We start from the raw sequence: 13,789 nt of genomic DNA, 5'->3' as shown, positions 1-13,789 counted from the left end.
CCCTGGGGCAGCAGCCCTTGCCCTGGGAGAGGAGAAAAGCTGAGGGGTGACGGCAGGATCACGGCTCTGGGGTGGCAGGGGCAGCTGAGGAAGTGAGGACCCAGATGCCCTGTGCTGCCTGCAGGCAGTGGTTGGTTGAGTGACCAGAGGTTTATTTTTATATTTTGTTGATCTTAAAGAGAGGGAGGGAGGGAGGGAGGGAGGAACACCTTTTGGGGTACAAGACAGCACTCCAGCCAACTGAGCCACACTGGCCAGGGTGAGTGTCCAGAGGTTTAAACTGCCCCCCCCCCCCCCCGAAATACCTGACCTCACTCCTCTCTCCTTTGCTGGTGGCTGAAGTTCTTGCCAGAGCCCTGCCCCGACCCACAAGCATTTCGGACAGTGTCATGGGTCTCGGGCCCCCACAGACCTTGTTCTAAGCCTCCTTGCTGGCTTTCCCGCTGCCAGAGGAGAGGAAGGGCAGGGGGGAGGCTCTGGGCCCGGCCTTGGCCTCTGGCTCCAGGATAGCTCCAGTAGAGCACATGGCAGAGCGTCCTTTCTGTCTGCTCATTCCAGTTCACTGAGCTCTAAACAACCCGTCCACATGCCCTCTCTGCTGGGAGGGGGATGCCCTGAGACCCATCCCCGTGGGCCCCAGGCAAAGGGCACTGTATGCCAGGCACTGAGCCCAGCCTTGCCTGGCAGGACTGAGCCGGCCCAGCTCTGGCCACCTGGACGCTCAGTGACGGCTCGCAGAATCCATGAATGAACGGGAGGGTGGTGTCAGGCCTTTCACAACCTCTTCTTGTCGGGGCAGAGATGCCTCCTCCCAGGTGTCCTGGCAGAGCTGGCCTGGCCCAGTGGGCAGCGCTGTGAGGCCGCAGGGGTGAGGAGCCGGCCAGCCACACCATATGGCTCTCCTGGAACGGAGCTGCCCAAGCCCTGCCAAGCCGCCTGGAGCACTGGGGCTGAGTCTGCTGCTGGGACGAGGTGAAGATTTTATCTGGAGGGAGGCCCCCCGAAAAGAAGGCAGGAAGAGGGAGGAAAAGAGAAGGGAGTTGGGGTAAATGAGGAGAGGCGGCCAGGGGGCCGGCGTCAGGTCCGAGTGCCCAGATGTTCAGGCCTGGCCTGGTGCTCTCCATCTTGGGGGCCTGGGCTGCCAGGAGCCCCGGGAAAAGGCTGACTTCAGGCCTGAGCTGCAGATTTCAGTCCCTCCTTGTCCGGGAGAGCAGGCGGGTGCCAGCCCTGGAGAAAGGGAAGGACTTGAAGCGGATTTGGTGCTGGTGCAAATAAATGGACGGTCTTCCGACATCGGGCCGTGGCAGGACTTCAGTGTTAGCCCTCAAAGGGAATTCTGGGCGATGAAGGTTATCTCGTCGAGCTGGTATCCCTCCTCTGAGCTCTGAGTTGTTACGGAGTGGCAGGGTTCGCGGTATGTCCCTGCTGGCTAATACAGAGGCCCTTCTGCCTCTCTCCGGGGCTTGGGAAACTTGGGACGTTGTCTTGCCTCTCCCTGGGGCTGCAGGGGATTCAGAATGCCGCCTCAGACATGCCATTCCTCCACGATAATGATAATAATCAACATGCTTATCGGGTCGTTACCACGGCTGCCCTGTTCTGACTGCTTACCATGAACGAACTCACCTCATCTTCTCAACACACCCCGAGGTAGGTGCTAGGACCCTTTTTACAGAAGAGGAAACTGAGGCACAGAGAGACGAACTTGCCCTGCCACCGCCCCTCCACCCTCCCTGCACTCCGGAGAACGTTGGGAGTGGGCAGTGGGTACTGGGGAGCCCCCCATTGCGATCTTGCAGTCAGTCTCTGAGACTCAAGGACTTTGTCTCAACCTGTCATCTCTGCGGAAGGCTTCGGAAGCCTCTTTTGAGTTGAAGGGCCAAGAATGATCTCTTTCCTTTCCTTCTATGGCTTCCCTTCCAAGGCCGCCTCAGGCTTCCCCAGCCCACCCGAAGCAGAGCGCTCCTGCCAACCCCCTTGTCAGCCGAAATGGCGGAAAGCGAAGATGAGCATTCCCAGACCCCAAATTCAGCGTGCACATTGTCTTTACTTCGCTCACCACCATGATCCAAATGCTTAATTATGTCCAATTTTATTCTAAGGGTGGGTGACATCCTTATGAGCTCGCTTAGGCTTTTCTGATCCCTTGGACACGTGATAACAGATGCACAAAATAAATCCAGATAAAGCGCAGCCTCTCAGACGCGGTTCCATGCTCTGGCAGCTTGCTGCTGAGATGCTGGGTGCAGTTCCCAGGGGAGGCGCTAGGTGGGGCCATGCTCACTGCTTCTATAAGGGCTCATGGCAGAACAAATACAGAACACTATTTTCGCTTTTTGACTTTTTTTCCTAAAAGTGAAAAAACTCTTCAGATTTTCTTTGGTTATCGAACACAGATACTAGTGTAGCTTTTTCCATGGAAGCGAAGTGGCGGAAAATGAACTTTCAAAAAGCGGGGGGCGGGGGTACTTATATCAGGGTAGCCTGGGCTGGAATCATGGGGGTTAAAGTCCAGAATGCACAGAGATGAGGTGGGAGGTCGGTTGATATATAGACATGTACACTCTTGGATATTTTAAAGTTCCCATTTATTCCCTTAACGGGAGTGTGCTCTCTCCTCTTCCTGCCATCAGCTCCTCTGGGTCCCACTTCCCTCAGCTCACCAGTGTGGGTTGGTGGCTTTTGGTAGCTGCCTCCTGTCTGTGTGTGGACCCTGAGCTCCCTGACCTGAACATGGGGCCCCCTGACTCCCCTGCCCAATGACCCCACTCTAGCCAGATGCTCCTGTGTGTGCTCCCCACTTCTTCTTCCTGCCTCTGCCTCTTTGCTTGCCGGGGCTCCACCATTCTTCAAGGGCCTTTCTGCTATGCACCCGACTTCTGCAGCTGGTTAAGGATGCTACCCTCTCTCTCAGGTGGTCCAGAGCATGGCCTTGGCCAACAAACTGACTTACACCTTGTAAATTTGGGCGTGTCATTCCCTGGAGCTTAGATGTTGTGAGGATTAATTTTATGTGTCAAGTCGACTGGGCTAAGGGATGCCCAGATAGTGGGTAAAACATTGTTTCTGAGTATGCTCCGGGAAGAGATTAGCCTTTGAATTGGTAGACTGTATAAAGAATATTGCCTTCCTAGCGTGGGTGGACACCATTCAACCCGTTGAGGGCCTGAGTGAATGAAAAGATGGAGGGCAAATTCTCTCTGTGCTGGAGCTGGGCCATCCATCTTCTCCTGCCCTCGAACATCCACGCTCCTGGTTCTTAGACCTTCAGACGTAGACGTGGACACAGGCCATCGGTTCTCCTGGTCTTCAGGCCTTTGGGTTTGAACTGAAACGACATCACCAGCGTTCCTGGGTCTCAGCTTACAGACGGCAGGTGGTGGGACTTCTCAGCCTCCGTAATTGCGCGAGCCAATCCTCCTAATACATCTCTTTCTATATATCTGTTTAAATCCCATTGGTTCTGTCTGCTTCTCTGGAGAATCCTAATACAGGTTTTCCTCCCATGTAACATGAGGTTAATGATACCTGCCTCACGGGGTTATTGTGAAGATTAAAGAAAAATGCTTATCACCTGCCAGAGTCCTCGGCAGCTGTCTTCAGTCAGTCTCCATCCCTAGTCCCAACCCCCGTGACCACTGATCTTTCTGTCTCTACAGTTTTGCCTTTTCTAGAAATTGCATGTAAATAGAACCATATGCTGTGTAGTCTTTTGTGTCTGGCTTATTTCACCTAGCATAATATTTTTGCATTTATCAGTAGCCACCATCTTTTATTTTTTGACCCCTCCCGCCTCTCTCTCTCTCTCTCTCTCTCTCTCTCTCTCACACACACACACACACACACACACACACACACACACACACACAATGTTATCATGAGCCTTCTCTGACCTTTTTTCACCCCGTCTGATCTGGTCTTGGGGCCCTAAGATGTAACTAGGAGAGAAGAGTGGAGTCCACACACCAATCGGGTCCTAACCAGCCCCCGGGGGTGCAGGGTGTGTCGCCCCTCCTGATGGTGGTGGTGGGGAGCAGGAGAAGTGGAGGTGGGGAGGGGGCTGTGGCTGTGCTCCCCTCTCCTCCCAGTCGGAGGCCCCGAGCCTTTGTCCAATGAGACTGAAATAAGCTTAAAACGAAGTTGGGTAAAGTAAGTCCGTTTACTGAATACGCACCTCGATTCCACTCGGGGTGGAGGCCTGAACAGGTGCCCTCAGCAGAGGGACCCCAGGCCGCTGGGCCTGTCAGGGCTGTTGGGTCCTTTGGGGCTTCTGGGCTGAGGGGCAGCAGCAGGGCAGCCTGTGGGTGCTCAACAAGGCCAGGCTGCGTGGCCTGTGCTGTCTGGGTCTGGGCTGGTGGCTGTTGCTGTCCGTGGACGCTCAAGCCAGATCCCGAGAAGGGAGTGGCAGAAGGTAAAAAACGGTAACTGCGGACACGTGGTCTCAGCTTCAGTAAAGAGGAGGAGGGAGGGAGGCACCTGGGGACACAGAAAGGGCGGCTGGGGGAGAGGTCTCCGCCGAGCTCCGGGGCCAGCTCCTTGCTAGATGACCCGGCTGTTGCCTTCATAAATGCCGTTTTCATTTCCGTCTCCCAACTCGGAATCTGGAAAGCAAGAAGCTCTCTCAGGCTGCAGAGCCACAGCAGACTGCAGGATCTGCCGTGGAGGGGCATGCCATTGCTGCCCCTCCTGCCCCCACCCCAGCCCTGGTGGCCAGCCACACACGGGCTGCAGTGCCTGGAACAGTGTGGGGAACAGAGACGGCAGTCGGGGGCTGGGAAATTCCTAGACTTCCCACTGGGCTTCCCACCAGGCCAGGCAGCTGGACTGTGAGGCCCTCAACAAAAGCATCTTACTCATCTTCGGATCCCCCCGGGGCCTGGTGCTGCAAATGTTTGCCGGATGAATGGCTGGAGGAGGCTCTCGGGGTAGTGCCCCCACATGAACCCTCACTTCCTTAACTTGTCAGGAAAGGGGGGAGGGGATTGGCCTAGGTTGTAAAGAAGCCTTTCAGGGATCAAGGCTGGAAGCAGAGGGCCATGTGATGGGAGGGAAGACAGAGAGGCCGTGGGATGGCAGGGGGGTCTGAGTGAGGAGATGGGATGGGGGAGGGGGCTCTTTATTCTTGGGGGAAACTCTTGTTCTCAATACATTTCTTTTCCCATTGGCTTGAGTGAGTGCCCCCTGACTGTGGGAACAGTTTTTGACCGTGGAAGAAGGGCAAGGAGTAGGAGCAATGGACACCCTCCGATCCCTACCTGGACCCTCTCAGCTTCTACCTCCGCCCCAGGAAGCCCCAGCCCCACAAGCTTCCCCTGTTTCCTCGCTCGCCCTGTTCTCTTCCCCAGAGTTGCCTTGGCTTGTGCAAATGGGGAGGGGCCCTGGCGCAGCCTGCGGCCTGAAGGCCTCGTGCCCGCTCCCGTTCCCACCTGGATTGATAGCGGCGGGAAGCACCGTTCCCCTCCCTGGCCTTGGGCTTGGCTGTGGTGACAGTCATTTGTGCCAGCGGGGGAAGCACTGCCAGGGCGGCCGGGTCACCGACAGGTGTGACAGGCTGTCAGATCGGGGCACACCCACCCAGGGACTCTCCCCAGCGGCCCTTACCTCTGTGCCACCTGTGCCATGTGTGTGTGGCTTCGGTTACCAGGTGCAGGGGCGGGGTGCCTGGTGAGAAGGTTGGCATGGGCACCACAGAGCCCCCAAGAGGCTGGCATCTCTGTGCCACCTAGTGGGCCCCGAGGCTTTGCCTTTCCTCCTCCTTGTTTACCTGAACTGAGCTAGGGCAGCAGGTCACAGCTGTGACTCAGCTCTGGCAGCCCATCCGAATCAAGCGCTGCCAACCAGGTGAGGCGTGCCAGGCTGCTGGGGACCCAAGAGGAGCGCGGCCCGCGGGAGGGTGGAAGGCAGGCGGCTCTGCCTCTGGCCGCCCGGGCTCCTTTCTGGATCATGGCTCTGGCGGGGAGCCAGGTGCCAAGGCTCTCCTCCACCTCAGGGTGCCTGCCGGCCTCTGGTGTGTGCGCGGGGCTGGGGCCGGTGCAGAGGACCGAGATCCACGTTTCCAGGGAGAACTGGCTGCCCCCACACTGGGGCTGGTGCGGGGGAGGATGCGGGTCCTAGCGCTGGACCCAGATTCCTCAAGTAGGATGGCAAATGGCATGTCTCTAGAGCAAGGCGGGAGGGCAGCATCGCAGCCAGGGCACTTGCAGGGAGGGCTCCCAGGGTCCCCTCCGTGGAGACCCCTTTTTAAGCATCACCCCAGGGATGCTCTCCTCTTGCCCTTCAGAGACGCCAGTCTCCCCTGGGCCCGGTCTGTCCCTTCCCCAGCTCCGTGGGGGGAAAAGGTTTCGTCCTCGGGGCCTCCCCGAGCAGGAGGGCGGCAGCGGCCCATGCTGGGCGCTAGGGGGCGCCCCTGCCCAGCCGAACCCACCCGGGCGCGCCCGGCTGCCGCAGGTCTCCCCGAACCGGGAAGAGGCGCGGGCGCCGCCGGGGAGGGGCGCAGCCGGGCGCGGCGCCGAGACCCTGCCCGGAGCCTCGGGCCCCGAGTCGTCTCCGGCGCCCAACGCCGGCTCGCTGTCGCGCCCTTTCCGGAGCTGGGGCTCTCGCCAAAAGCCGCGATCGGGACCAGCGAGACGCGGCGCAGGGGCGTTTTCCGAGACCGGGGGTGTGTGCGCCCGCGACACAAAGGTCTTTTCTCGACCCCACCGCTCCCTTCCCGCTCGCTCCCAGCCGGCTCCCGGAGGGGGCGCCACCGGGGCGGGGCGGCCCTGGCAGCAGTGCCGGATGGCGGGGTGGCCGCCGGAGTGGCCCCGGAGGACACCGCGGTCGCGCCCAGGACTAGGACTCTATGGGCTCCTTTTGTGAACGGAGGGTAGGCCCCCTCCCTCCCAACCACCCACCCCCGCGTCTCTGAAAATGCCCCCCCCCCCCCCACCTACACCCCGGTTCTCAGAGGAGCGTGCCCTCAACAGTCAACTGGGTTCTCTAGAGTCATCGTCTGGGCCTCACCCTGTGCAGTTGTGAGCTGGTTCGGCTTCTCCTCCAGGCAGGTCTGTGGGAGGTCCCCAAAAGCATCCCCCTGACCAGCTGCGCCCTGACCACCAGGGGCTCGCCCCTGGGCCTGGGCCTGGGCCTGGGCCTGACCCGAGACTCCGGGAGGGGCCCAGGAATCTACTTTTGGTAAGTCCCCAGGTGATTCTGATGGCAAAGCCAGTGTGGGGTTCACTGTCCTAAACCTTTTAGGGCAGGCAGCGGTAACATTTCTCCCTGGAATAGCCTCTGGCGACCGAATTGTCACATTCTCCCCCCACTCTCTGCCCCCCAGTAGACTGTAATGTTTATTCTCCCTGCAAGCCCTCCTGCTTTCATTAACCACACCTTCTCCAGCGGGGTTTCCTGAGATCCTGAGCCTGTTTGAAGACAGGTTTGCCTCCTAGGAGGGACCTTTTTCAGGAGGCCTGGTTCAGCCTCTGAGTCCAGCAGACCCACTTGATGGGGCCGAATGGTGAGGAAATCCAATAAAAAGCCACCAGCTGGTGACTGAGTGTGGTCCCTTCCGGTAATGGCTAAAGAGCCCCCTTCCGGGGTTTGGAAGATAAACCTGAGAGGCTGGAGAATTCCAGCCAAGGAAAAAGGAAAAGGGAAAATCCGGCGGCGCGTCATCCTACCCCCGACAACACCGTCTCCCCCTTTCCTTGCTTTCAGGGTGAGCTGGAATCCTTATCCGCTCTGGGTCAGTGCTCGGACTTGCCTTGATGACTTGCTGCTGCTAGTTTCCCAAGCTCGGTGGGGTTAAGTTTGCCTCTGGCTGGTGGCCATTACTTCCTTCCACAGTATTAGGTTCAACACAGTGACAGAAAAAGTAAATTAGCAAACACCCTCAAAATGGCAGGACTGACCCCAAAACCTACTTTCATCTTCTTCCGGCCCGGGTCGTGGGAAATTTCTTGACAACTATGAGAAAGAAGACAGTGAAAAATGAATTGTCTTTCCAGGGCAACTGTGAGCAGCTGTGTCATTCCCTAGACTCGGGGATGTTCTCGGAACGCTCTACCGTCACCTTAAAGGGGCAGAGAAAATGCGCCGAGGTGCCTGGAGCAAGCTGACCTTCAGCGCGCAGGCCTCAGCCTGGCCCTAAGGACGGCCCGCAGCATAACCCAGGTCACCTGTGCCAGTTCAGGGCTTCTAACTTCGGCAGTGTGAGCCGGCTTGCTTCCTCTCTGCAATCGATCTGAATAGCGAAATCCCGTTCTGATGGTCCGAATCCCATTTTCAGGCCGTGGGGGTGAAGGCCTTGCTAATTGGCCACTTGCCTCACCACTGGCTTTTAAACAATCGCTTGTATTCTCTGCCCCGGCAGGAAGCAGCAGGCCCATCAAGGCCTTGGGCTCCCTCTTTGTTCTGACTTTATGGCATTTTGTGCCACAATAAGAAACACTGTGTACTCCGTGGGAGCCCATTGTGCCAGGCTGTGAGGATGTGGGATCGTGCGGAAGGCTGGTGCTCTTCCCCCAGGAGAAGAGGGGGTTTTGTGACAGGCTCGAGGACAAAACAAGGGGTGCCAGACACTGTTGCTGGGGCAACAGGCTGCCCAGTGTGGAGGCAGCCTTGGCCTCTGGGGCGCCTCTCACCCACAGGCCAGGAAGGGGGCGAGAGAAGGATGGAATTTCTCATAGAGGGCAGCCCCAGTTACTTGGTAAATTATACATCAGGGCTGTGTTAACCGGCCTCATCCTGTCTCGAGACTCTGTGCCAGGTGATCACATCTATCTCAGCCAGCGCTCACACTCCACCAGGAAAAGCCATCTTGGTGCGTGTGGGCCGAGGGCCGGCCTCCCGTATTTTGGGTAGATCTGGTCCTTTGAGGCCAGAGTTTTGGTTTTGTAGAAATGGTATGAATGGGGAGGGCTTAGGGAAAGTCCACCCAGCCTCACACATAAATGGATCAGTGGGATTTGAAAGCTACTTCAAATCTCTACCTGCCTCCCAGGCTAGCCGCTGCACTCCCCCCCCCCCCCCCCACCCGCCCCCAGTTTCTTCAGGTGAAAGTTTTCCTGCAGGTGCAGTGTTAACACAGCACACTTGGGGCAGGAGACAAAGGCGGGCCTCACTCCGGCAGAGCGCTGCAATGATGGAGGGTCCGGGGTCCTTCTGCCCTTTGCCTTTTGCCTTTCAGCACACTGACTGGGGTTCTCTATTGTTTTATGTAGTTTAGTGAGTTAGGCCCCTAAGGGATATAGGGGAGCTGCCATGGGCAGGCAGGGAGAGAAATTCAGGGTATGGGTACATTTCATGGGGGGGAGGGGGAGGAGCATGGTAGAGATAAGACCTATGGCTATAAGGACACCCGGGACAAGGGGTCTTGCGGGGGGGGGGGGGGGGGCATGTCCTGAATAATGGAGTGCCCTATGTGGGTGCTGAAAGGAAGAGAGGACAGGGAAGGCAAGTCTGCTTAGCTTCACCTCGCAGGCCAGCTTTGTGTCCCCCTCAGATTAAAGGGTGAGCCAAGTGGGGTCAAGTGAGGCTGGTGCGTCTAGTGTCCTCGTGCTGGGCACTTGCACAGAACACCATTCAGTGCGTCCTTCAGCCCATATGTACCTCCCTCTGTGCCCACCAAGCCTGCACTTCCCATTTCCAATGCTCCCCACGTGGGCCCCTTGCCCTGTAACAGTGCAACAGCCACCCAGCTGGTTCCGTCCCGCTCCAGCCCGCCCTCCTCGTGGCTGCTCCAGTTACCTCTCAAACATGCAAACCTCTTGGCCTGCCAAACGCAGCTAGAAATCCTTGAGCGGACAAACCCATCACATCCTGCTCTCTGCCAAGCTCACTTCCTGCCAGCCTTGGCCACACTCAATTCCTTGACTTTCCCAAACACGCAAGACTTTTCAGGTCTCTGAGCCTTTGCATTTCTTTCTCCATAGAATGCCCTTCCCCTCCCCGCCCACCTTTGTCCACCTGCTAAATTCTTCAAGATTCAGTGCAATCACCACCTCCTCAGCTGATCAGTGGATGAGAGCAATGATGGAAGGAGCTTGGCTAGCAGGCTCTCAAAGCAGCGGGAAGACTGGTGGCCAAGAGTACAACCTGCTCAGATTAAAAGCAATGTCCTGGAGGTGCTGGCTAGTGTCCCTGAGGACCCTGCCTGGAGAGCCGGTCCTGGAGGAGTGGAAGGAGGGGGTGAGAACGGTGGCTCCTCACGTCACCTAACTTTGCTCTGTTTCCCCACATCTGGCTCAATCTTCTGTTGTAATACAAGGCACGTTGTTGATATTCTTGTTACACGTCTATTTTCTCTTTAGACTCTGAGTCCTTTATAATCATCTTTTTATTCCCAGAAGCTAGTTTAGAACCTGGTACATAGTAGGCACACAGAAACATCTTTAAACAGATATCTATACCTTGAAGTTGGATGTTTCTTTACCAGAATACCTTTCTCTCCACAAATTTGTACTATCTCCAAAACGTAACTCAAGACTCGCTTCCTGGAAGAAGTGAGGGTCTGGTTCATTAATTCATTGTTTGAGCATCAAAGGTTATTGAGCACCTATACTGTGCCAGGCATTGTCTAGGCACTGGAGGACTGTAGGGGTCAAAAGAGAGAAGGGTTCCATGCCCCCGTTGCCAATGAAACGTCCCACCTCCGCCCTACAAGACCACGTCTTTCTTTGACGGTCAGTTAGCACTGGTGGAATCAATTGATGCTCCTGGCATCCATAGTGTCCGGGGCATGGTCAGCGGTAAAATAGGATTCAGTGTGTGCCAGCATCACGAGAGGAGTAGAAGGCTGGGCTTTGCCTTCAGATAGCGCACAACCTCACCGGAGAGACAAATTGGCTGTTTGTGGGATCATCGGAAACCCCAGTCAGGGGACACCTGGTGGTGTCAATATCACAGCCTCTGGGAATTCACCGGGTCTGCCAGTTCTCTTGCCCAAGTGTGACTTTCCAATTATTTCCCCGATTTATAAATATGGTATTTTCTGTTTTAAAAATTTCAACTTGATCATAAGCTCCTTAAAAAAAGGGACATCAAGACATCATGTCTAGTAGGTGGCCAGGTCCCCACTGATACAGGCCGGGGCACGAATCAATGAATGAATGAGTGAATGAATGATCATCACCACTGACAGGCATTCATCACTGGACACCTTCGTGAGACACAGCCAAGAAGCCCGGTGTGAATGGGTTCTCCAGTTCGGTAGGTACAGGACAGGGAAGGAGGGCTCACTCCTTACGTAGTGCCTCTCCTTTGCTAAGTGTTACCCACAGATTCTGAGCATTTTCTACAAGAAAATACCGAGACTCAAGTCCGGAAGCATGAATTTGACCTTGCCTTCCTACTTCCATTTGTGTACCTCTTAACTGGTTATTTGTACCGGTGATTGCTCGGTGGTTTAGTGGGTGAGATCTATTTCAGGGTTTCTCGTTAAATGTGAGCTGCGGTGAGAGAAGAATGTTGCCCCGTTCTTTCTGCTTCCTTCCTGTCCCGGTTCCCAGCTGGCTTCTGGTGTCCCTTCCCCTTCCTCGAGGATAGTTTTGCCAGAAGGTTCCGCAGAGTCAGTGCTCGGGAGCCTTGGTTTTCACCCATTGGGTTGCACTGTTTGTTGTTTGCTTTGCTGTCTTGAAGGCTAACCCGGCTTGCGTCAGCTTGCCGATGTGGCAGCCATCTGTAACCTATATCAACACTGGGGTGCTTTGAAGTTCAATGTGCAATAAAGAGTTCATTAGAAAGATGTGGAATCATGAAAATGAGGTTACAGAAATGTTAACAAAGGATCATTTCCTGCTTCCTGTACTATTATTTTTTCTTTTTTTAGTGTATTTCTCTGAGGAATTTATGTCACCATTAAAACTACGGAAGAGTTAAAGGAAGGACAGGCCAGGTCAAAAAGAGGGTGAGATTCCTGAGGAGATAGCTTGGCAAAGACCCAGCCTGTTTTCTTAATTGAGAGCTTAGGGTCTAAAGGGAGAACTTAAGCAGAAGAAAAAAAAAAAGGTAGGGACAAATCTAGAACTCTTATGACTAATGGTTTGAAGGCAGCCTTTTAGTTTGGGTTGACGCCAAATGGATCGCAACAGTGTCCAGTCATGCAAGGCCTGCGGCAATGTCAGCGCCATTTGGAATCACTGACTTCCAGCCTCCAGGCCATGACCACAGCAGGTGCCTCTTATCTACTGGAGGAGGAGGAGGAGGAGGAGGAGGAGGAGGAGGAGGAGGAGGAGGAGAGGGAGGAGGAGGAGGAGGAGAGGGAGGAGGAGGAGGAGGAGAGGGAGGAGGAGGAGGAGGAGAGGGAGGAGGAGGAGGAGGAGGAGGGGAGGGAGGAAGAGGAGGAGGAGGAGGAGGAGGAGAGGGAGGAGGAGGAGGGGAAGGAGGAAGAGGAAGGGGAGAAGGTGGAGGAGGATAGGAGGAGGATTAGAGAGAGAGAGAGAAGTGAAAAGAAAGGGAGGTTCATGGGCCAGGGTGGCAGCGTGTCACTGAGACTGTCTCGTGGTGGCTTGCTCACTGCCACACCGGCTGGCTTTCCAGTCCTGACCTTCTGACATGAACCGCAGTCAAGTTCCAAGCCTCAAGGGGTTCTGGGAACCCAAAACACTAAAAGTAGATCAGCCGCTGGCATGACTTTAAGGTAAAGGAGGGGGCCTGGCCTGCCAGCACTCTCCCCTGGCCCGGCCACGGAGAAGCTTGACCAAGAGGGAAGTGCCTTGGGGCTCGGAGTTCTGGCTTGACAATGATCATGACACTTCAGAGGTCGACCTGCCCACCTCCCGCATTTTGGTTGACTTGGCTCGGGTCAGGCTCCTGCCTCCAACCTCGAAGCCTCCTGGAGGGCCCCGGTTCTCTTGTTAAAGGAAGGGCAGCCCCCGATGATCATTCCCGGTCTCTTCTCTAATGACAAAGGGTGACACCGTCAGCACCTTTGTTTCTTGGCGTACACGCAGATGCTGGAATAACGTACCCTGGGATCCGAAGCCAAGGACACAGCTCTCCTGTGCGGGGAGGTCCCTCGCGCTTGGGCAGTGGGCGTGCCCACACATGATGGGCACTCAGCCCCAGCAACTTTGCTGGCCTCTATTTTGGGGGCAAATATCCCTAGTGACTCACTCGCCTAGGTGACCATTTAATGACTACTCATGTTTAGTAGTCAGCAATCATGTGATTATCAATTACTTTTCAGCCAGAGGGCTGTGCATACATGTAGCTGCCTTTAAGTCTCAGTCCTGACAATGACAGTGCTGTGTCCTACCGGGGGACGGCGAGGACTTCAGCAGATGGCACATCTAATAAACACACTGCAAGGTTGGGGGCCTGCTGCTGGGTGGGCCGGGCTGGAGCCAGACTTACCCGCTCTCTCCCAACCCGGCTGTAGTTGAGTCTCATGAGTTCCGCAAACCTCTGCTCATAGAGGTGGAGCAGCAGCACCAGGTACAAGCCGGAATTCATCAGCTCGTTTTGCAGCTGCGATCGGAAAAGAAAGCTCTTCAGTTCATCTATAAAATATTCATGGAGGGTAACAAGGCCAAGAGGTAACAAGACATGGGACAAGAGCCCAGCTGGTGGCTTCGTGGTTGAGCGTTGACCTACGAACCAGGAGGTCATGGTTCATTCCCAGCCAGGGCACATGCCCAGGTTGCAGGCTGAAATCAATTTAAAAAAATGTATATTTTAAAAAGGGGCGAGAGCCCAAGCCCCAAGGCCAGGCCTGGCCTCAAGGACCAGAGAACAGAGCAGGAGGGGGTCCTGGGTAGAGGGCAGGCAGCCCTGGGGGAATTCTTCACTATTAGGGAGGCTGTCCTGA

At 55.9% G+C, this 13,789-nt stretch overlaps 1 protein-coding gene across 1 annotated transcript in view; it reads right to left on the bottom strand.

Moving 5' to 3' along the window:
* Positions 1–4,386: 4,386 nt before the first annotated feature.
* MARCHF10 (membrane associated ring-CH-type finger 10) overlaps positions 4,387–13,789 on the bottom strand; it is an 81,961-nt gene continuing 72,558 nt past the window's right edge. Inside the window, exons 9-12 of the mRNA XM_079797498.1 lie at positions 13,336–13,449; positions 8,160–8,270; positions 7,905–7,947; positions 4,387–4,601 (exon numbers count right to left, since the gene is read on the bottom strand). Of these exons, the coding sequence (XP_079653624.1) occupies positions 4,540–4,601; positions 7,905–7,947; positions 8,160–8,270; positions 13,336–13,449 (330 nt within the window). The 3' untranslated portion in view covers positions 4,387–4,539. The remainder of the gene's footprint in view (positions 4,602–7,904; positions 7,948–8,159; positions 8,271–13,335; positions 13,450–13,789) is intronic.

Source organism: Cnephaeus nilssonii (assembly GCF_951640355.1).
Source record: "Cnephaeus nilssonii genome assembly, chromosome: 19".
In the NCBI taxonomy this organism is placed as follows: domain Eukaryota; kingdom Metazoa; phylum Chordata; class Mammalia; order Chiroptera; family Vespertilionidae; genus Cnephaeus; species Cnephaeus nilssonii.
This window is presented reverse-complemented; position numbering and strand designations above follow the sequence as displayed.